The sequence below is a fragment of the Podarcis melisellensis genome (genome assembly GCF_964234715.1).
Source record: "Podarcis melisellensis genome assembly, chromosome: Z".
Classification (NCBI taxonomy): Eukaryota; Metazoa; Chordata; class Lepidosauria; order Squamata; family Lacertidae; genus Podarcis; species Podarcis melisellensis.
In genome coordinates this window covers 2,221,893-2,245,555 of record NC_138547.1, presented here as the reverse complement: position 1 = coordinate 2,245,555, position 23,663 = coordinate 2,221,893, and the positions used below count along the sequence as shown (strand labels likewise).

Below are 23,663 nucleotides of genomic sequence, written 5' to 3'. Positions count from 1 at the left end.
CAAGCCAATTGACGGTGCTGCCATGTGGTGGATGTTTTTGATGTACATTAAGAAACAAAGTCATGACTGGCAGGTTCCCACCAAATTTGGCTTTATTTGGTACTGATTACATACTGATATGCATTATTACTAGCCCTCTCCATTCTGCAAGAACAATAATCTTATTTTCTTGTCTTACTTTAGATTGAACCTCTTCATGTTCTACTGTCATATCCAACCATGTACTGTGGATCTATAATAGCAAGTCACCACCTGCCTCTGTGTTTTGTTGTAAAATATTTTGATTACTTAATGAAGTTCACACACACACACACACACACACACACACCCTGGAAATGACTACATAAACAGGTTCTGTGCAGCCACAGATTCACAGGCAGTTCTGCACAATCCACAAGCACACCATCTCATGTTTTCTCTTTGTTGTGAGACAATCATCCATGGATATTGTTGTCAATCACAAGGCATACCCAAGACTTGTGTGAGATGCTTTGTTGAAAAACATTGCTCTCTCTAACTAGATCATAAATGTTAAGATTTGTTAAAAGGAAGAGGCAAGGAGGTCATGGTGGTTATTTAAAACCACCGTGATAGAAGCTGGGATGAAATGTGCACCATGGATTAAGAAAGATGGGACCAATCCAAAAGAATGCTAGAGTGGTTAAAAAGCAGTGTCAAGAAAGCTATAAAAGGCAAATGAGCTTGCTTTAGGAAGTGTGAGTCCTATCCAAATAGGGAGAAGCACATACTTTGGTGATACAAATGAACGTTGAGATAGTAAGGCAACTTCTGAGAAGTGGGAAAGCTAGAAAATCCATTGCATTGAGCACAAGTCTCTGTACATACACAAATATCAGCTGTGTCTACTTCAGATACCTACAGATCTAGTGCCCAAGCACAGAATCCAGATCTAAAGAGTATATTGCTAAAAACAGTAAAAAATGTATGCAAATCAGAGGCAGGAGAGCATCTGGGAAGACTGTTTACAAAGATGTGAAAGGCTTACTGACAGAGAATAAGGAGTTGACAGATGAGTGAATTTATCTCCACTGTAGAAGAAGGGCAAGCAGGCTTTAGGCTTGTCAGACTTACTTTGCATTTTTCTTTACTAGAAACTCAAAATCTAGTAGAAAAGACATATTAGTTAGAATGAAAGAGCAGGATGCCTCGGGACATACTTTAAGCCTAGCAATTTGTTTTCAGTACTGGAACTAAACTGAGTGCACAATCCATTCACAAAAGAATCCAATCCTGCTTATGACAATTTGCTCCTTAAGGAGGATAGAGACACTTAGTTGTTGCTACACATTAAACAATTGGAAGCCAGAAACAGCTCAATTGGTAGAGCATGAAACTCAATCTAAGGGTTGTGGGTTCCAGCCCCATGTTGGGCAAAAAGAATATAAGAAGAACTTGCTGGATCAGGCCACAGGGGCCCCATCTAGTCCAGCACCCTGTTCTCACAGTGGCCAAGCAGATGCCCCAGTGCAAAACCAGGACCTGAGCACAAGAGCCACACTTTCCCCCTCCTGTGGTTTCTAGCATCTGGTATTCAGAAGCAGTGCTGCCTCCCACTGTAGAGGCAGAGCCAAGCCGTGGTGACTGCCAGCCATCAATAGCCCTCTCCTCATCCATTAACCTGTCCAATCCTCTTTCAAAGCCATCACTGCCTCCTGGGGTAGCAGGTTCCTTAGTTTGTGCTGCATGAAGGAGGACACTATTTTATCCTTCCTGAATCTTCAAACCTTCATTAGATGTCTACAGTTCTACAGTGGATAAGAGTACAGGTCCTCTTCTGGTTGGGTGACTAATTAAAGAACAGAGGAGAAGAAGAGAGGAGGGATAGATGGGTAATTCTCAGTTGCAGTGGAGGATGGCAAGCGGTGGAGTTCCCCAAAGATCTGCATGGAGCTCCAAAAGAACATCTCCCACTGAGTGGGTGGGCAAAGAAAGGGGAAAGAGTTCAATGTAAGTTCAAACAGCAGCTGATGCACAAACCCTAACTTCGCATATCATGCACCAACAGAGTCTGAGTCACTGAGGTGACCGGGAACCTCAGTAGTGGGGTCTCCTTCATTGGAGGTTTTTAAGCAGAGGTTGGATGGACATCTGCCAGGGATTCTTGAACTGTGATTCCTGCATTGCTGGGGGTTGTACTAGATGGCCCTTAGGGTCCCTTCACAATCTGCAGTCCTATGATTCTGTTGTCCTATGAAAATGTTGACTTGGTGTGTGGCAAGCAACTGTGAAACGGTGACTCCCCTCCGAGGAGCCAGTCAGAAAGGAGGTTGAAAATAAAATTTCAAATGCTGAAATATTGCGCTGTGGCTTATTTCAGAATGCCATGTTTCTGCTGCCTGTCTCAAAATGGTTTTGTAAAGCTCTCAGAGGGCAACTAAAATGATCAAGGGGCTGGAGCCACTCTCCTATGAGGAAGGGATACCAGGACGGGGTATTTTAATTTAGCGGGGAATTGAAAGGAAGTGCATAAGAGAGGTGAATAAAATTATTAATAGTGTAGAAAGATATTCATTCCCCTTGACCTTTTAAAGAACATAGGAAGCTCTCTTATACTGCGTCAAACAATCTAGTTCAGTACAGTGATACCTCAGATTGCGAACATGATCCGTGCGGGAGGCACGTTCGCAACCTGCAGCGTTCGCAACCTGCAGCACCGCATCTGCTCATGTGCATGAGGCAACTCAGCACTTCTGAGCATGTGCATGATGTCATTTTGTGCTTCCGGGCTTGGCGTGATCCGCAACCCACAGCGTTCGTAACCTGAGGTATGACTGTATTGTCTACACCCTACAGCAGCCTTTCTCAGCCTGTGGGTCCCCAGATGTTGTTGGACTACAACTCCCATCACCCCTAGCTAGCAAGGCCAGAGCTCAGGGATGATGGGAGTTGTAGTCCAACAACCTCTGGGAACCCACAGGTTGAGAACCGCTGCATCTACAGGTTGGCAGTGGTTATTCAGACAGGGAACTGTCAAGCCCTATCTGGAGACACCAGCTACCACCCTAAACTCAGAGGTGTCTACTGAAATGGGTTGGCCAAAAAAAAAAAAAAAAATCAGAACACCCTAAATAAACCCACACTGTGGATAATTAACCTGTGGAAATTACTGCCACAATATTAGATTGTGGTCATTGCCTTAGATGGCTTTATAAGTGGGCCAGAGAAGTTCATGGAAGAGGTTTATCAATGGCTGCTAGCCATTGCAGGTAAACGTGCTCCAGGTACAGCACTGAAAGCCAGCTGGTGGGAGAGAAACAGTAGGGAGGGTTTCAGCCTTTGTGCCCCACTTCTGGGCTTCCTGAATGCACATCTGTTTGGCCACTGTTGGAAACTTGATGGCGGACCAGATGGGCTTTTGGTCTGATGCCACAAATGGCTCTTCTGACAAGCATATAAAGATTGTGCTATGTTTATGCTGTGCTTTTAAAAGTGTGGCATGAATTAGCAGCAACCGTCCTACGGCAGGAGTAGCTGAGGCTCCAGGCATGTATCCGAATTCTGACACTTTGTGAGTTTGCAACTCAGAGCAGTTGAGAAGGATGGCTCCTTTGCAGCGTTCACCAGAGCGTCTCAGATATGCTTCCTCAGGGCTCGTGTGAAGGACTTCCCTTGGAAAGCCTTGCTGCGGGTCAGGAGAGGTTGCCTGGGGTTTGCCAGAGACTGATTTGACTGGTCGCAGCGCAGGTGGGACTCACTGGTAGGCTCAGGGCCGGATTTAGGTTTGATGAGGCCCTGAGCTCCTGAAGGTAATGGGGCCCTTTATATGTCCAGCTGTCCTTTGTCTACAACAAATTGTCGCTGTTTTTGGTGTTGAATGTATGCTAATTTATGGACCCAATAGGTATCTAAAGCCATTTGCACATTAAATATGCATTTTATCAAAGTGCCGTATTTTTCACTCCATAAGACACACCTTGTTTTTAGAGGAGGAAAACAAGAAAAAAAATATTCTGAACGAAACAGTGGATGTATGATTTTTGTGGTTCATGCTGTGGCCACAGACATCTGCTTTGACGGTGAGTTTGGGGTTGTTGTTGTTCAGTCGTTTAGTCATGTCCGACTCTTCATGGCCCCATGGACCAGAGCACGCCAGGCACTCCTGTCTTCCACTGCCTCCTGCAGTTTGGTCAAAGAGTTTAGGGTAGCCCAATGCAAAAATCCTGAGAACAGTGGGTGCGTGATTTTTTTTTCGGTGCAGGCTGTAGCCATGGACATGCTATGTGATCAGGTGGTGAATTTGGGGTGACCCAATGCAAAAATCCTGAGGATCCATGGGCTTTTACCTCCCCCCCCCCAGGCAGCCTCCTTTATCGCTAGCGTCCCTTATCTCCCTCCCGATCGCTTGCCGGTCAACACTCCCTTTCTTCTTGTTTGCCTTAGTGTCTTTTCCTTAGCTGGAGCGGTTTTTTTGCTCCTCCTTTTCTTCTAATTTTTCTCCTCATTGCTTTAACCTTCCTGTCTCCTCTCCTTGCAAGTTCATTGTCTTTACCTCCCCCCGCCCCCAGGCAGCCTCCTTTATTGCTGGCATCCCTTATCTCCCTCCCCGATCGCTTGCCCATCAGTGGCTTTGTTTCAACACCCACTTCCCTCTTTCAAAAAAACCTCACATGATCTGCTTTTCACTCCTGGGCAATTTAGCTCCAGGGACCATGCATTCGCTCCGTAAGTTGCACAGACATTTCCCCTTACTTTTTAGGAAGAAAAAAGTGTGTCTTATGGAGCGAAAAACACGGTAATTGTTGAACTGAAATACAGTTAAGAATAAGTATATTAATAGTGAAATAATTATTATGCTCTAACTGTAGGTTTTATTTTATTTGTTTTTTATCTCATATTTTGGAAATGTGCATCCATGTGTTTTTTCCTTTAAATTTTTAGGAGGCCCCCAAGAGAGTGGGGCCCTAAGCTATAGCTTGTTTAGCTTATATCCGGCACTGGGTAGGCTTCAGGCACGCAGACAGCATGTAAGTGTGAGCTCCAGGGAGGAAGAAGACTTTTCCTTCCATCTCAAAAGAACACTGGCTCTGGAAGCAGATTAGAAATCCCACCTACAGTTGCAGCTGAAATTCTTCAACTCCAAATCAGGTTTCTGATCAAAATGTACAGACTTTCCACTGTCTGCAAGGAGCGAATCCCACCAAAGCCATGCAGATAGCTCCGTACAACGGATGCTTCAAGTGGTTCCCCCAAATTCCGCTGAAAATGCAACTTATAGGGAGGCTGGAGAAGTCAGGTGGAGTGGACTTTTTGGCTGAATTTCACCTGATTTGCAATGGGAGTTGAATAATTTCATTTGCAGCTTTATTTCCAAAGGGATGTCTGTCACAGAAACACGCAGTTCCTCTGGCAGTAGCAGAAGGTGGTACCAACTTTTGCCAGGCAGGTTTTCAATTGTGTGTTCCTAGTTCCAACTCGGGAATGGCTATTCACCAATCTTCTAAAACTGTCGGACTTAACCATTTCCGTATCATTCTGCCTGCCTCTGTAGGTCAGGATGAATTGGGCTCTTGGTCCCATTTGCTTAGTATCATTTGCTTGGCAGCGGCAGATTCCACGGAGGAAGATGCTTGCTCTCTTCCCCCTCCCTCTCCCTTGCCCTCCTTTTACAGGAGCACTCGTGATATTCCTGGTTTCCCCAAGAGCCTAGTTTGTTGGAAGGAAGCCATTCCTCCCATTTTGTCCTCTGCCTCAAATGGCAAAATGTTTTGAGCCGGGCCTCACATTGGAATCGCTCAACCAGTAGAGGAGTCAGCAAACTTTTTCAGCAGGGGGCTGGTCCACTGTCCCTCAGACCTTGTGGGGGGGGGGGCCGGACTATATTTTTGGGGGGAGGAATGAATGAATTCCTATGCCCCACAAAGGACACATTCTACTCATGTAAAAACATGCTGATTCCCATGCTGATGTCCGTGGGCTGGATTTAGAAAGTGATTGGGCTGGATTTGGCCCCCGGACCTTGGTTTGCCTACCCATGCAGTAGAGCATGAGACTGTTAACCTCAGGGTCATGAGTTGAAACCCCACAATGGGTAACAAGATTTCCTGCATTGCAGGGGGTTGGACTAAATGACCCTTGTGGTCCCTTCCAACTCTGCAATTCTATGATTCTAGGACCCTTCCAAGGAAAACTTCCCACTAGTTACATTTTAAAAAGCTATACTAAGTCAGATCCCTGGTCCCACTAGCCCAGTATAGTCCACCTTAGCTCATCAGGGCTTCAGGCAGAAGTCTTTGGCCACATCCCAACCACACATCTAAAGCTTTCTCATACCCCTTTTACAACCATGGGGAGAACCTTCCCCAAAGAAACTTGGGAACAGTAGTTGTTAAGCGTGTTGGGAACTGTAGGTCTGTGGTGCCAGCACCCTTCCCAAAATGACAGTCCGCAGGATTCCCCATGACAGTCAGAGAGGCCTAAGAGTTCCCTACTCTCCCTAGGAGTTCCAGGAACTGGTCTTGAGACCTTCTGCACGAAGGACAGGTGCGTTGCCCGCTAAGCTGCAAGCCTTCCTCTCTGAAAGTGGCCGGCTGGCATCTCTTTGTGACTTGGGTTTTGGAGAGCCAGTGTGGTGCAGTGGTTAGAGTGCCAGAGTCGGACCTGGGTTCAAATCCCCACTTGGCCATGAAGGACACGGGGTGTGACCTTGGAGTGAGTCGCTGCCTCTCTCAGCCTAACCTACCTTGCAGGGCTATGGTGGGGATTACATGAAGAATGGGGGGGAGGAACCATGTGAGAGGAACCATGTGACCACCTTGAGGCCCTTGGAAGAAAAGGGGGTGGGGGTATAAGTGCAATAAATAAATAATGAATAGTAAGCGCCAAATGGAAAATGGCAACCCTTGTCAGATACTGAATGCCATTGCATGCTGCCCACCAGATATCGCCGAGCAAGAAATAACGGAACAACAACAACAACAAAAAATAATTTGCAAATATAGAGATCAAGTATTTGGTAGACTTCTGGCAAATATCTAGCACGTATCTGGAGAATATTCAACACCTAGAAACACATGGAGGCCAATTTCCGGAAGTCGACACATTTCACATTTCCGCTCTGCTTAGTTATCCTTTGTGAACCGCTTGGAGGGCATTGCATCTCTGCGCTTTTCTGTCGAGAGACATCAACCAGGATAAGTCCAGGGTTGAGGGGAAGGGATCACACCTCCTACCGTCTCACAGAGGGGGTAAGCAGGCATCCCGGGGGGGGGGCGTGTCCACCTACCATTCTCTGCTGCGCGCTTGAGGTTCTCGATCATGGTGTCATAGTGGATCCGGCACAGGACTTTCTCCTCCACCAGGCCAAACTCCTCTCCAGTTGACAGCTGACGTTTGCAGGAGAAGCAGGCAAAGCAGGCCAGGTGGTAAGCGTTGCCGCGGGCTCTTCTGACCCAGTCGCTGGCATAGATCTGCCTCCGGCAACGGGCGCATTTTGTACCAAACTGACTGCAAGGAGAGAGAAAGACAGAGAGTGAAGAAGCTGGCATCGATTTGGGTGCCTTCTGGTCATTCTTACTGCAAAAAGCTGGCGCAGCTTCTTGTACAACACCACCAACCCTAATCTCAGCCCAGTAGGTCACACTACCTTTCAGACTGAAATGCTGAATCAGTAGCCTCAGGGAAGTGAACCCCCTGGGACAGTGAATCAAAAGGCAGTGTGGTGTAGTGGTAAGAGTGCCAGACTAGGACCTGGGAGACCAGGGTTGGAATCCCTACTTCACCACCCTAGCTCACTGGGTGTGATCCTGGGCCAGCCACTGCCTCTCAGCCTAGCCTACGCCACAGGGTTGCTGTGGCCATTAAGCGAGAAGCGAGAGAACCCGATGTACACAACCTTGAGCTCCTTGGAGAAAAGGCTACAAATGCAACAAATAAATGAGTAAATAAATGTAGCAACAAAACCTTGGTCCAACAAAGAGATATAGCACACCTGTTCCTCCAGATGACACCCACCTGGAGGAACCGGAGGGTATAGCTGGTCCTCAGAAAGCACAGGCATGCTACATCACCTGAAACTGTTTCACTGCCATTGGGAAAGAGCACTGGGAATCATAGCTTTTTGAAATGCTACAATTCCCAAGGTTCCATGGGGTGAAAGGTGGGTAGTGTTGATGCTTAAAGCAGCTCTCATTTATACCGTAGACCAGGGAAGGGGAACAGGTGGCTGCCCAGATGTTGACAAGCCACAGCTCCCATTATCCCTGATCCTTGGCCATGCTGGTCAGGGCTGACATTGTGAAATGAAGTCCAACAACAATGGGATACAGGTTTGCCACGGATTGTGCATCGCTTCTCGTGACGTGCACTGGTGATCATTCTCCACTGTGCAGCGGAAATACACCTGTCCCTCCTCCCAGCCAAAACATGGCAGGAGTTCAATATTCCACTTGAGGAAACCTAACTCCTAACCTAGTGCAGACAATTGCTCCCCTTCAGTTCCATACTAAGGACTGAAAACATTCTCCTGGCAGAGGAATCTAACTCCCTTTGCAAGGTAAGGGGGCATTCCACCATGACCCATCCATGTCTTGCTCATTCTTTGAGTCATCCTGGGAGCTGGCTTCCTTCTTCCTTGCAGATGAACATGAGTACATAAGAAGTGCCAGTGGCCCATCTAGTCCAGCATCCTGGTCTCACAGTGGCCAACCAGATGCTGGTAGGAAACCAGGGAGCAGGACCTGAGCACATGAGGCCCCTTGTGCTTCCCAGAAACTGGTATTCAGAAGCACTGCTGCTGCCAACTGTGGAAGCAGAGCATGGCCATCCTGGCTTATCGATCGCCTTTTTCTCCTCCATGAATTTGTCCAATCCTCTTGGATAAAAACTTTCCTCTGTCTACTTTCTCCCTTCCCTGCATAATTTTATAAACTTTTATAAACTTCTGTCATGTCACCTCTTACTTGCATTTTCTCTAAACTAAAAATTCCCAAATGCTGCAACCTATCCCCATGGGGGGATCCCTCCACACACACACACAATCATTTTGGTTGCCCTTTTCTGAACCTTTTTCAACCCTACAATATCCAATTCGAGGTGAGGTGACCAGAACTGAACACAATATTCCAAATGTGCTCACAAAATAGATTTATATAATAGCATTATGGTATCAACAGTTTTATTTTCAGTTCCTTTCCTAATAATCCCAAGCATATAATTTGTGTTTTTCATGGCTGCCACACACTGGACAGACATCTTTGTTGAGCTATCCACAGCAAGCCAAGATCTTGTTCCTGGTCTATCACAACCAATTCATACCCCATGAGCATATATGTGAAATTAAGGTGGTTTTGTGCCAACATATATCACTTTACACATTTTTACAATGAATTGCATTTCATTGCAAATCAGAGCTCTGTTTTATTGACCCTGAACAATTTAGTGTCATCAGTGAACTTGACCGCCTCACTGCTCACACCTAATGCTAGATGGTTTATGAAGAAGTTAAAATGCACAGATCCCAGTATTGATAATAAAATAATAATAATAATAATAATAATAATAATAATAATAATAATAATAAATTTTACTTATATCCCGCCCTCCCCAGCCGAAGCTGGGCTCAGGGCGGCTAACAACAATCAAAATAGTCCAACATTCTAAAAATATTCATTATAAAATTAATTAAAATCAAATTAATTAAGATCAAATTAATGGCATACTTGGGGGACTCCATGTTCTTTGATTTGCAGAAGAGAGGGAAAAGGCTTAAGTCAGCAATAGCCAAACTCAGCCCTCCAGCTGTTTTGTGACTATAATTCCTATCATCCCTGACCACTGGTCCTGTTGGCTAGGGATGATGGGAGTCCCGAAACAGCTGGAGGGCCGAGTTTGGCCATCACTGGCTTAAGTGCTCTATTGGGACCTCCAACCATTTTCAAGTGGTCCACAGGCAACAGAAGTTTGAGAACCACTGTAATAGATACCTGCCCTGTGAGGAGGGAGGAAATTGGGGCAGAGGTAAGGCCTGTCTCCTCAGCATGGCCCTTGGTTCATTTGCTCGAATTATTCCAGGCTCTTTGCACCCACTTTGCACCAACAGAATTGTGCCATTCCCAGCTCTGGAATGTGGCAGTGGTGCTGAGGGCAGACTTTGGAGGTTAACTGCTTCTCCTCCTGCAGCTTTGTAGAGATAAAGCAGTACTCAGCATATTAAGGATAAAGCCCTTTAGGAGCAAAAGGACATTTGACCTATCAAGCTCCCAAGAGCCAGATCCAATGATTTTGGCCAACTTTTGGCACTATCATCTCACTCGTCTTCATATCCAACACAGATGGACCCCGTGCAAAAACCTGAGCCAACCTCACGGCCACCGTTGGCCACAAAGCAGATAAAGTGGTTCCCAGAGAACATCACCCAAGTTGGCACTGACCCCGTCCCCCATTGCTCTTATGCAGCCTGGGACAACCGGAGCAGAACGGCATCTGAAAAACGCAAGTGAGGAGTTGTATCTGAACAGTCCCAAAGCCAATTTGGAAAGAGGGGGGAGCAGGGAAAGCGACGCAGGAACAACCAAGACTGTGCTAATTTCTTGCATATGGGGAATGCAGCAAGCTGGCTGTGAGATGCTCTGTTTGCATGGTTGTACAAACAAAGGAACAGTATTAATTAATTTTTTCATTGCTGCAACAGGCTTGGGGAAAGCTTCGGTCCCCACCAGCAGCACCAGAGAGAAGAAAAAGGATTTTTGAATAGACCTGCAACACTTATCATTGTTCTACACAACCACTTTAAGTAGTAACTGAAAGCATTTTCCGACTTACTTGGTAGATTAATTTGGGGAGACACATTTTAATCAGGGAGGGCAGGTTTACATACATTGTTTTAACTCTAGTTTTTCTGTCCCCTGTTCCAATAATACGTCAGAACTTTAAAAATGATATTCTTTCAATGAACAAGAGCTTTTGGAACATGCTTTTAGTAGTTGACTTAAAACTGTATTTTTATAAGATCACCTGCCCATTCAGACAAAGAAATGTACAACTTTGTGTAGGAAAAGCAGGATGTAATAATAAAACAAATAATAAGAAACCCTCTTTTGAAAAATGTTTAAGTTAAATTTGAGGTGTAAGTAAATACCATAAGGACTAAATTGGTGGATGCTACAGAAGAAAGGTAATTAAAAGCAAAGTCATCAAGGCAACAAAGTAACATTTAGAATCACACATAAAATGTGAGCTGTATCAACATTTGCCTCAGCTCAGATCTGTATTGAATTCTCAGCAAAACCTGAGATCAGTTCCCTGAGCCACAGCAAGCTTCTGACACACACACTTGCAACTGTGTTTTCAGGATAGGCCTTTGGGGAAGCAGCCTGGGAGCCCCACTCTGCAGAATGAACAGCAGGCGAGTCTGGCTTGCCACACGTGGAAGAAGAGGACTGTGTCTAAGACTCTCCCAGTCTGTCCCTTAGACTGTGTCTAAGACTCTCCCAGTCTGTCCCTTAAGGTCCATAAATAGCAACACCCTAGAGGTCCCGGGCTCTAAGGAAGTCAGATTAGCTTCAATCGGAGCCAGGGCCTTTTCAACACTGGCTCTGACCTGGTGGAGCGCCCTGTCTCATGAGACCAGGGCCCGGCGGGATCTGATTTCTTTCCACAGGGCCTGCAAGATGGAGCTGTTCTGCCTGGCCTTTGGCTTGGAATCAGCCTGATCCCCTTCCCCTCTTTCCTTTCTCCGTCTGTGATGGAACTCCTAATTGGGGACTTCCCTGGCTTTTTTCTGGCCACGTAGGACCAGTCTGGATAGTTGGCCTTGGTGAAGACTTGACGTTTTCATCCCCAAAAATGTTTTTGAGTTTCCATTGAAATTAGGCTGCATTTTAATGTTGTATTTTAATCTTGTTTTTTAAGTTGTATTTCAATCAATTGTTTTATATCTGGTGTTAGCCGCCCTGAACCCGGTCTTGGCTGGGGAGGGCGGGGTATAAATAAAATTTATTATTAAGCCCAAGTCCAAAATGACCCGACTGCACAGCAAGAAAGTGAAGACACAAAGGCTGCAGTCCTTGTGCAGCCAAATAAAAACCTTCCAAACAGCAACCCTGCAGTGCGTACTGTGCTCCCTACTGAACCCCAGTGGGGAGGCTTTCCTACTTTCAGGTTTAAATTGCAGTCTGCATTCAGGCTTCAAATCCCAGTGGAATGTGCTTAATTTAAACCACTCATATTTAAGTCAAGTGCTGAGAGCCTCGTTGCCTGTTGTGAGTGTCAGGCCTTACAAAAGGGACGGGGAATCTGTGGCCCGTCGTATGTTGTTGGGACTTCCAACAACCTCAGTCAACATGTGGCTGATGGCTAGGAGTGATGGCATTTGGAGTCCAGCAACATCTGGAAGGCCACATAGCTGCCTCCCCCCCCTTAAGCATGCTCCGAAACGCATTTCATTCCCTGCTGAGAAACTGTCAGCAGCCCACACCACGGAAAGGATTTCTCAAGCTGAGGTGCAGGGATTTTTATGCCAGCCTACTTCACAGGGCTGTGGTGCATGAATAGTCAAATCCATATAATTAAGGCATATTTTTATTCAGATGGCAACTGATGCCTCCGCCCTCATAATGCATGCCTTCAATATGAGTTTGTATTCCACTCTGCCTACATGGGTGCATCTAATCTGGTTCAAATACTCCTGCTGTCGCATTTATTTGTGGCTGTTTCTAAAACATGGTGCTTTGTTCTGCGCGCGCACAGAGACTCACATTTCCCACATCTGCATTTTTAAAAGTATGTACCTAACATTGTATAGGTACATGTGTCTTCCAATTCAATATTCTCCTCCATTGCTTTCTATGTCTTGCTAGCACAATTCATCTGTGCCCAGAATAGTCCTAAAATTAACATTTTCTCCTCTGATTACAGGCTTTCTCAGAGAGAGAGAGAGAGAGAGAGAGAGAGAGAGAGAGAGAGAGAGAGAGAGAGAGAGCGCACTCCTTTCACCTCTTTGCCAAGCTCAGATTGTGTCTAAATCTAGTAGAGAGTTTACCTTTCAGGCCACAACAACCTAAGGATCTGCCTGATAGAAGGAAGGACATTGTGTTTTTTGTTTTAAAGGACAAAGTAAAAAAGCAACAGTGGCAACCTTTTAAGAACATAATAAAAGCCTGCTCAATCAGGCCTATAGCCCATTTAGTCCAACTTCCCATTCTCACAAGGACGCATTGGATGCCTGTGGGAAACCAACAGTATTTGAGCACAAGAACAGCACTCTGCCTTTCAGTGGTTTCCAGAAACTGGTATTCAGAAGCACCACTGCCTCTGATCATGGAGGCAGAGCGGAGCCATCATGCCTAGTAGCTACTGGTACCCTTCTCCTCCATGGATTTGTCTAATCCTCCTGTGGGAGTGAGTTCCATAGATTAACTATACACTTTACAGGTGGAAGTTCCACAACACTGATGGGACTTGAACTTGCTTATTTTCAAGCTAACAAGTAGCTTACCAGCACAAACTTTTAAATGTCTACTCAGAAGCAAGTCCTCAGGAGTTCAGTGGGGCTTATTCTCATGTATACGTGCACCTTAATTGTGGCCCTGATAGGTGCAGGTGTGCTCTCTGCCTCCTTGTATTATCTCCATCATCAGTTGTTGTTGTTGTTGTTGTTGTTAATTGAATTTATATACAGTGGTACCTCAGGGTACAAACATTTCAGGTTACAAACACTTCGGGTTACAAACTTTGCTAACCTGGATGTAGTACCTCGGGTTAAGAACTTTGCTCCAGGATGAGAATGGAAATTGTTTGCCGGCAGCACAGCAATAGCAGGAGGCCCCATCAGCAAAAGCATGCCTCAGGTTAAGAACGGTTTCAGGTTAAGAACGGACCTCCTGAACGAATTAAGTTCGTAACCCGAGGTACCACTGTACTGCCCTATCCCTGGAGGTCTCAGGGCGGTTCAACTTGGGTTCTGCTTTTCAAAAACAAAGATCCTTCCTATGCAACTTATTCTCATAAGATTTCAAACCCCCCAAAATATGGTAATAGAGCAACCACAAAATCTCATAAACAAAATCACATAAAATTAGAAATGTTAAACACCTAAAACAAACAGAACAGCGTCATTATCTATTTGTCTTTTAAATGTAACCACCAGCCTAACATCTTGAAATCTCAATTGCAGCTCCATTTTGCCCTCCGCAAACGGATGCAGCCTCCTACATTTGCAGATCCCCTAAGATAAGGGATCTTCGAGCAAACAAAAACCGCTTATAATAATGTCTTGGCCCTCTGCACATGCAAAGCACCCTAGAGAACGATAGTACCATTCTATATGTCTCTACACAGAAGTAAGTTCTGTGATTGCCAGTGGGGCTCAGCTTGCAAACTACCACCTGCAATAGGTGGCAGGTGTGCTGAACCCTCCGGAAACACCACAAAGCCTTGAAGAAAGGCAAGGTAAAAACATTTGTGGGGTTGCATGCTTTAGACTACCCATGCTGGAAATAGAATTGAAATAAACTCAGAGGTCGCTTAGCCCAACCCACTGCTCAGAACAGGAACTGCAATGGAAGGTGCAACATTGCACCATCTCTGGCAGCTGGCCACCCAGCTTCTGTTCAGATACCTCCAATGACAGGAAGCCCACTCTGCTCCCAAGGCAGATGGTCCCACTACAACATCTCCTTCCATCTCTCAAGGCTTCCTCATCCTCTGCTTGACTGACTGTCCTTCAGCTCTCCCTTCTCCCTCCCTTGCAGCTCTTTCAAGGAAGGGCCTTCGCTCAGTGGCGGAGCTGCTGCCTTGCATGCAGAAGGTCCCAATCCCCAATGGCATCTCCACATAGGAATGAGGGAGAACCCTGCCTGAAACCCTGGAGAGCAGCTGCCAGTCAGTGCAGACAAAGCTGAGCAAGATAGACCAAGAGTGAAAGGCAGTTTGCTGTGACTTGCCTTCCACACCATCCCAGTCATCCACCTAGGCGATGCTCAGTGCTCTTTCGACTTCAAATGTGGCATCTGGTAACACTGGTGGTGATACCGTTTGCGTTATTGCATCCTCTTGCCAACAGACATGAATTATTTGCCTCACTTCTGACCCAACACCAGAAGGGGAATTTGCAATGAACGTTGGCTCTTTTTGGGAGCTTGGCTGAGCAGGAAACTGACAGATTAAAACTGCTTTGAAATAACTTCGCCAGTTGACAGTGGAATGCAAGATTTTAAATGTCTGGGTCTGGGAAGCATAGAGAAAATACTAGATTAGGTTAGATGGGGGAGGTGTACTGCTGGGAAGTAATCATCTCTTGGATTTGCTCTGATGCCAATAGTCAAGGAACAGAAGACATCTACCCCGAAGTAGGCTCATCTTCAAGTTGCCACAAGGTTGCTTTTCACTTTTTTAAAAAATGTAGTTTACGCGGAGTGTATGTGTGGGTGTTCAAGATAATATATCAAGATAATAATATATTGTTATAAATAAATGTAAAAACAAAGTGTACAGCACATTCCATGCAGCATCTTAACTCAGAAATGTGCATATTAAAACGGGGAAAATAACAAGTATTAATACTTGCTCAGAATAATTATAAGTAGGTATATATATATATATATATATATATATATATATATATGCCATTAGGTCTTAGTTAGTATGTGTGTAAATAAGTGAATGGACATTTTAATTCAGTGTTTCAATTTTTATCTTCTTTGATAACACAGCAAGAATTTCAAATTATAATTATGGACATATTCTGGATATCACCAGTAGATGTGGATCTCTCGGTTTATTGCGGGGAAAGGGAGGAACGGCAGCAGTAGGAAGTATCAGTTCCTTTGGCTGCTAAAAGTAAAAATAAATTATGGATTAAATAACTGGAAAATAAGTGCTGTGGGTTTAACTGACTTTTGTTCTGTCTTTGAAGTTTCAATCAAAGTTCTAAAAAATAGCCCCCTCTCCTGCGACTCTGATCGCGACCCTCCCTCTGCAGTCTCCATTCAGAGACACCCGGCAAGAGCATCAATCAGAGGTTGCTTCAGAAGGATGTTGTTTTTCGGGGGGCGGGTGTTTAGTGTCCAATTAATACCCCCCCCCAAAAAAAACTTGTCAAGACCTCGATTTTGATTTACACCTTTTCTTTTGGGGTGGGGAGGAGGGGAGACATTTAGTCAAGAGGTGGCGTGGATTTTGGTGTCCCGGAAAATGTCAGACGATGAAGGCGAAGCCCAAGACCGGAGCGGAATTGGCGGAGCATCACCTGAGTTTTTCAAACCTGCTCGCCGCCCTCTGATGCGCAGTGTTTTAAAGAACAAAAGCGGGGTTTTCACTTTTATCAAATCTTTCCGCTTCCTCTATTACAATTTATGTATTTGTTCTCTTCAAGAGCAAATCTCTTTCCGCATACCGCTTGAATTTAAGAATTGTTCCGTTTTCCGCAGCGCGATTCTCGGTGCGGTTCCTCGGGAGCAAGAGCCGCTGCGCTCCATGGAGCATTTTCCCCGCTCTTCACCCCGAGAATTTACAGCCTTACAGCGCAAATCCCACACAGGTTTTTACTTATAGGAGACTCCCGTGTGCCCCCCAGTGAGATTTTCTCCCAGGTAGAGGGAGTGAACCTTGCAAGATCGCAGCCTTAAGATCCTCTCTGTCTCTCATAAAATCCCTGGCCGGGACCGCGGCGCAAAGTATCTAGAGATAAGGAAAGAGCCAGATTGGAACCGAGAGCCGACCTCCGCCCCGAAGAGGCTGCTCGCCCCGCAGCTCTCGCCTGCGCGAACGCAGAACCAAGCCTCCAGCCGCGACCCTCATTTGCAAGTTCCTTTGCTGGAAGGGAGAGGGGATTCATGATAGACTACCCCGCACTGCGGGTGGGCAGACACTCTCCCAGCCAGGCGAGGTCAGCCTCCCCAAGGCAGACAAGCGGGGCAGCGAGACATGCCTTGCAATGGGACGCATTTATTCAGGCTCCTTAACTCACGCCAATCATTTTAGCACCATCTTCCCGCCGCCGCCGCCGCCTCGGCTTGAGGAGATCTCCTAAACCCTAAACCATCACATGCTCCCCATTTTTTCTCACCTTAGCTAGTATGAGTTTTTAAAAACCGAAAGCACTTGCGCTGCGTAACTACCAAACGGGACTCGCTTCGAATCCATTTCGGCTCGAAATCTTGCCACGACAGTGCTTGTTTGCAAACACAAAATCGTAACGATCCCTATCTTCCTCTTTCTTGTTTTTCCTTTCTTTTCCCTTCTGGTTCTCCCTACCCCGTTTTCGGGCATCTTTGGTTTGCGGAGTTCTTTTTCGTTTTTTAATCCGGGGCAATGCTATAAGGCAGGCGGTTGTCCAGTAGCGTAGATTCCAGACACGCGACAGCGGAGGGCTGTGGGGGTGGCAAATGCCAAAGACTGAGAAGGACGTTGGGATGAAGACCCCGATCCACCCACTCGTGCGGAAGTAAGCCCCAGGAAACTCGACTAGGCGTTGTTTTAGGAAACGCAGCTGGAAGGAGAACTTCGAAAACCCGAGAATTTGGCTAGATGTTGGTGTTGTATTATTAACAGTAACAGATAAGTTGCCATCGGTCCTAGTCACCCTCAGAGTAGACCCACTGATATGAATGGACCTTACTAAGGGCCATTTTTAGTAGAAATTCGTTGAATACAAAATAAGGGTCACAGGGAAAACAACTGCATATAATTTGTTCTGTTCCGCTCAAACAACTGAAACCCGTTAGCCACGTCCATTCATTTCAGTGGATATAACTACTGTGGGAACAACAAAACAAAACAACTATTACTACTACTACTACTATTTTCGGTTAGGTGGCATGGTAAGGAAAGGTTTAAAAATCAGGCAGCTCCGCAGCGCTGTGATTTCAGCAACGCGCTCTGCAACAGAGCTCGCCTGCTTCGTTTTTCCCCTTCTGGAAAAGGTGACCCCCAACGCGCGCCGTCCAGGGCGCCTTGGTCCCTCGAGGAAACCTGGCGCTGTGCGGCCGCCTCAAGGTGCATTAGGGGGACAGCGTCTGGCGAGAGGGCGACCTCTCCCCCTTTCCCGAAGCATCTGCCCCCAGAAAGGGTTTGCCCATCTCGGACCTCCTCGACGGCAGGCCGGGAGGGCGATGATGAGAGAAGGGGTCCCAAGCCAAGGAATGGACAAAGAAGGACTTTCTTTTAGGAGGGCCCGATTCCATGGGAAGAGCCTTCCCTTCAGGAGCTAGGGCAAGCCCCCAACCCCCAGTCCCCACCTTCCGCCCGCAATCCCAGGTTCCTTTTTTGATCCAGCGCCTTCAAACCCCGGAGTTCGGATTTGTCCTCCTCCAGCTCCTGGAGTAAGTCACAAAATTCGCCGACCATTATTTGGAAAAAGCAAAGCAAAGCAAACTACAATAGTTTGCAGCGCTCCCTGGCTACCTTGAAGCTGCGCGTAAAATTGGGTCGGCTAGAAGACTTTATTCCGTTTTATTTGAAAGGCATTTTAAGGACACTTTGAAAGATATCAGATGGACCAGTGGCCTGATCCAGCGGGCACTACTTCTGTTCTTCTTATGTTTATTTGAAATATATCCCGCTTTATAGCCCGAATATGTGTTATATTATTATTATTATTATTATTATTATTATTATTATTATTATTATTATTTCTTCAGCAAGTGCCATCGAAGGATTCGGGATTCAGAGCATTCTGGACCACTCAGACGACGTCTCCCTTCCTCTCTTTAGCACGGCGGGACCAGGGCGCCTAAGCGAAGGCGCCGGCCGTTTTGTCTTTACTCCAGAAGGGCGCCCATTTCCCTGCCGAACATCGCCCAGCCCTCCTGATCTCATTTATCCTGCCAAAAACCGTAGTATTATAAAGAAAACCCACTGTGCGGAAGGGTAGGTCAGTTTGAGAAAGCAGGCGGGCAGGGCGGAGGGCAAAGGCCGTTCCAAACCCGCCGCGCGACCCGTCAAATCCAAACTAGGTAAAAGCGCACGTAGGGTTTTTTTAACCCCCCCCCCACACAAAACAAAACCTCACAAAAACTATTTGAGCGGGTCCTTCTCTCAGCTACAGAAAACGGTCGAGGCGGGGGGGGGGGGGGAGGAAACGAGGCGTTGTTGTCCTTTGGCCTTTTCTGCCTTCACCGCTGCAGGAGATTTCCTGCTCCGCCCCTCGCCCCAGAGGCCCGTCCAGTCTAGCACTGGACTGAGAGGCACCGGGTCAACTTCGCTGGAAGTCTCTTCCGCAGTCCTTAGAAAGGGGGCTTCGTCCGCCGAGCAAGGGGTGGCCCTGACTCAGAGACCCGGCGCCCACCCCCCACCCCCGCCCCTTGATTCTTCACAGCCTCCTCAGTAAATTTCTGCGAAAGGGAGAGAAACCCCGTCAACGAATCTAGACGCACCCCACCCCCGGTGCTCGCCTCTCGGGGGTCAGCCTGTTCACAGAACAGCCCTGGGAAGCGCTCAGGTGCCCTAGGTATAATTCGAATCCCCCCCCACTTGCACAGAATAACATACCCTTATTCAATCTCTTGAAGGGGTGTCTCTCCGCTTTTTTCTATTTTTAGAAAGCCCCCCCCCATAAAACCCTTCAAGAAAGAGATGGATTCAGATTTAGCTGCCCCCCCCCTTTTTTCTACAGGAAAGTGCAGCTGCCAGCTTCGCTCACTCCAAACTCCAAATCTCTGGCCCGGGCGGACAACGAGACACCTGGAGACAATCCGAGCGCTGAATCCGGATAAGGCCAAAAAGTGGACGTTTCTGCCTCCGCTGTCAAAGCGCACCCGCTTCCGACCTGCAGAGCTGCCCCCCCCCCCTCAGAAAAAGGATGTTGGAGGCCGGCAGCTCCAAACCAAAACCAGCGCCCGCCTCCGCTCCCGGGTTCCGCCTAGCCAGGAATCCGAGCGGGACTTCGTTTTCATTACCAAATCCTAATCTTAAAGGAAGGAACTGGTTTGAGATTGGGACGCCTGTTTTAAAGTTTACTTTAATCTTTTTTAACATTTGGATTAATTAATCACGATTAAGAACCAGTATAAATTAAAATCAAGCAAATTCGGAATCCTGCCTAACTGGGTGCGCGCGCCTAAATATATATTTAGGGGTCGGCCTCCCCACACTTTTTTTGGCAAGATTTGGTGAGCAAAGACCCGAAGACTGAACAATTTGCACCTGAGTTAATAATTTGTTCACACGTTCAGTTCGAGTCCTTCTTTAGGTACCAGTGAATGCATCATTAGCCGCATCCCGCAAATCGAGTATGAACGCTACGGGGCAAAACACCACAAGAAACCCAAGACTCCCATTCTCTTCCAGTCTCCAAAGCTGATATAATTTCTCTCTGAAAGCTCCAGGCCCACCTCCAGTTCCTCCCAAGTAAACTTCGCTGCGCTGCATATGAAACCATTACTTTAAAAGTGATCCAGAGCAAACCCGCCCGGGCGTACAGGAGACCTTTCCAGAGCATGCTGATCCAGCAACCAGGAAATTCCAAAGCAAGCGGAATCGCTCCGGATTCGCCCTCCCTCAGTCCCACAGTTCCGTCCATCCCAGCGGCCTCCTGGAACCTACCTGAAATAGTCCCTTTTGCAATAGATTTCTTTGTTCTTGACGTAGCAGGTGTGCTGCCGGCGAAGCGAGGTCCGGCACACTGAGCATTCCAGGCAACGCATGTGCCAAGTGAGGTCGTTCACCTGCGAGGAGTGGGGGGGGGGGAGAGGCAAAGGGACCTGAGATGAGGGCTGAGGGGGCTGGCGGTGAAAACCCCTGTCCGTCCACTGCCTCTACCCCGCAACACACCTGCCCACCAACCATTCCCCCCTCCGCGGCTGCCCTTTACCTGGAGCAGGTAGCGGTCCACAATCTCCATGCCGCAACTGAAGCAGATGTTCTTGGTCCCCGACGGCAAGGAGGAGGAGGCGGAGGACGGTGGGGAGCAGACGGAGGGTGTGGAGGGCGTGCTGGCGCCCGAGCGCGCCTCTTCTTTATCCAGGGCGCTCGGGAGCGCTTCCCCGTCCGGCTGGGCCTGCGGAGAGCAAGAGAAAACCAAGAGGCGTTAGACGGTCGGCACAGCACCGCGGGAGCCCGACAGCACCCAGCAGCCCAGGGCTCCCCTGAGAGGCGGAGGACCAGCCTTCTCCCTTCTTCCTTCCTTCCTTCCTTCCTTCCTTCCTTCCTTCCTTCCTTCCTTCCTTCCTTCCTTCCTTCCTTCCTTCCTTCTCTTCCCTTCCTTCCCCCATTTCTCAGTCAGGGGCGCCTCGTACTCCCCGTCGGAAGCAGGCTTACCATTCGTCAAGGCGTGCGGTGGAGACGTTCCTCGCTGCTGATGCTGCTGCTTCTGAAACTGGTGGAAAGGCTCTAGCTGTGGGGCTCCATGCCCCCCCCTCTATATAAGCCCGCTCCAGACAATAAACCTCAACTTTGTAGTGGCCATAGAAACGGCGTCGATCAAAAAAGAGGGAGAGAGGGAGAGAGAGAGGCAGAGAGAAGGAAAAGAAGAAAGGTAGAGGCGGTGGGGCTTGTTAATGGAGCAATTTGCGAGGGGGGGCGAGAGGAAAGGAAAGAAGGGGGGTGGCTTTGAAAAGCGGCTCTCGAGGTAATCGCTGCGCTCCAGGCTCGCTTTGCCTCGCCAAAGCTGCTGCTGCAGCCGCGTCCGCGTCGTCGTCCTCACTACGCCGCCCCGAAGCGCCTGCAATTAGCGCCCATGCCCAGCCAGAAAGGCAGCGTTTTTCAAACAGCCTCGCCGTCGGGTGGGCTGCGCAATAGCAGCGCCTGCCTGCCCCTTTCCTGCTCTTCTCCCCCCCCCCCCACCGCAGTCGCACTTTCTCCTCCCTCTCCCCCCGAGCACCAAAGAACTGAGACCCCCACCCGCGCTCAGCAGAAAGAGGGAGGAGGCGACCTCGACCTCCCCACCACAAACAAACCCGTGAGAAGACTCTCCTTCCTCTCCCGCTACGCGAAATTTACCACCAACATTTTCCAACCAGCACTCTCGTCCACAATACGAATACGCCGCCGCCGCCAAGGAAGCTTCCAGAGAACATTTTATACTATTTAATTTACTCCTAAGGAGGCCCCTTTTGCTCTCGAGGAGACCATCCTCCCCAAGGCACTTAAAGCAGAAGGAATATCTCGAAACATGACCCCCAGGAAAAGAGATGCAGGAGATGGGAAGATAGAGTCACCTGGGAGATCAGCTAGGGGATCTCACAGTCTCTCTCCCCACCCCCGCAAAAGGCAGAGAAGGGATTAGGGTGGCACATTCATTGGGGGGGGGGTTTGAGGTCACATCTGTCCTCTATAGAAGCTGAGGAGTTTTCCCTCCTCTGTCAAAGACGTGGAAGGCGGGGCGGGGGGTTGCCGTGAGGCCTCTTTTATCATTGTATGCTCCTTTTTTGGGGGGGGGGACAATCTCTCAGTCCTCCCCATCCCAAGCGAGCCTAGGTCTCATCCAGCTCAGGTGTGGCGGGGGGGACGGGACTGGCTCCTTCTTGCTTGAGGGATTGGGGACCAGGTTCTCAAAACTACGACCCCACCCCCAAATCAGGGTGGCACGTTTTTTTCTCCCCCATTTCAGGACATTCATTTGCCCCCCCCCCCGCTCTCCTCTCTAGAGTTTGCACGGGGCACAGGAGGCCCCCTAGTTCCCCTCCCTCCACATGCACAGAAGGGCTCTTCTCCGCTTTTTCTGCCCCTCCCCACAATGCCATGCCTCACCTCGGTCCGCGACTGCTGGCCCTCGGACTGGGGGGTGGAGGTCTCATTCTTCCAGAACATGGACGGGGGCGGGTAGTTGGGGGGCACACGAGGAGGGGAGCTCCCCTCCGCAGCGGCCGCCCAGACGTGACTCACCCGAGGCGGCTGCTGGAAACAACTTTAATGCTCCTTCTTTAAAAAAACAAAACAAAAAACTAGGGCGCTCCCCCCTCCTCTTCCTCCTTCCTTTCTTTCCTGAAGCTAGACGGGGCGGCGAGAACAGCAGAGAAGGAGAGAGAGAAGGACCGGGATGGTGGATATTCCCGCAGGGCTCGGATCTTGCACGCCGTTGAATGAAGAGGCGCGCACGAAAAGAGTGCCTCTGAGAATGTGCAGCATTCTGCCTTCTCTCACTCTGAAGGGAGCTCGCATGGAGGAGGGCAGTGAGAGAGAGGCTGAGCGCCCTCAGTCCCCTTCTAATAATTTAGGCTCACACACAAATATAAGTGAAAGTACTAGGATGAGCTGCGTGGACCAGAAGTACTGGCTTGGGAATGTGGAGAGGGTTAGGGGGCTAGTGGGTGGCAAAGGATTTGTAGCTATACTTTTATTTACTATTTGATTCATTATTTTAAGTGCCAACTTGAATAAAATATTGGGGGACCGGGCGGTGGCAAGTAAGCTAAAGCTATTATTGGATGCATCAACAGAAGTAATAGCCCCACTCTATTCTGCCTCTGTCAGACCACATCTGGAATACTGTGCGTCTAATTCTGGGCACCACAATTTAGGACGGATGTTGACAAGCTGGAAGGTGTGCAGAGGGCAACTAGGATGATCAAGAGCAGGGGTCAGCAAACTTTTTCAGCAGGGGGCCGGTCCACTGTGCCTCAGAGCTTGTGGGGGGCCGGACTATATTTTTTTTGGGGGGGAATATGAACGAATTCCTATGCCCCACAAATAACCCAGAGATGCATTTTAAATAAAAGCACACATTCTCCTCATGTAAAAACATCAGACAGGCCCCACAAATAACCCAG

The 23,663-nt window shown here is 48.0% G+C and overlaps 1 protein-coding gene across 6 annotated transcripts in view; it reads right to left on the bottom strand.

Moving 5' to 3' along the window:
- Positions 1-23,051, bottom strand: part of LHX6 (LIM homeobox 6) — a 36,930-nt gene extending 13,879 nt beyond the window's left edge. The window contains exons 1-4 of one of the 6 annotated variants that reach the window (XR_014164470.1): positions 22,645-23,051; positions 20,768-20,953; positions 20,500-20,621; positions 7,244-7,464 (exon numbers count right to left, since the gene is read on the bottom strand). Coding sequence is in view for 5 of the 6 variants with exons in the window: in XM_081896567.1 (XP_081752693.1) it covers positions 7,244-7,464; positions 20,500-20,621; positions 20,768-20,953; positions 22,645-22,704 (589 nt within the window). In the remaining variant the exon portion in view is untranslated. Of the gene's footprint in view, positions 1-7,243; positions 7,465-19,568; positions 19,710-20,499; positions 20,622-20,767; positions 20,954-21,213; positions 22,153-22,644 lie in introns of those variants that run through there. The other 5 variants (XM_081896567.1, XM_081896570.1, XM_081896569.1 and 2 more) reach the window with 5 other exon arrangements.
- Between the last annotated feature and the right edge of the window lie 612 nt (positions 23,052-23,663).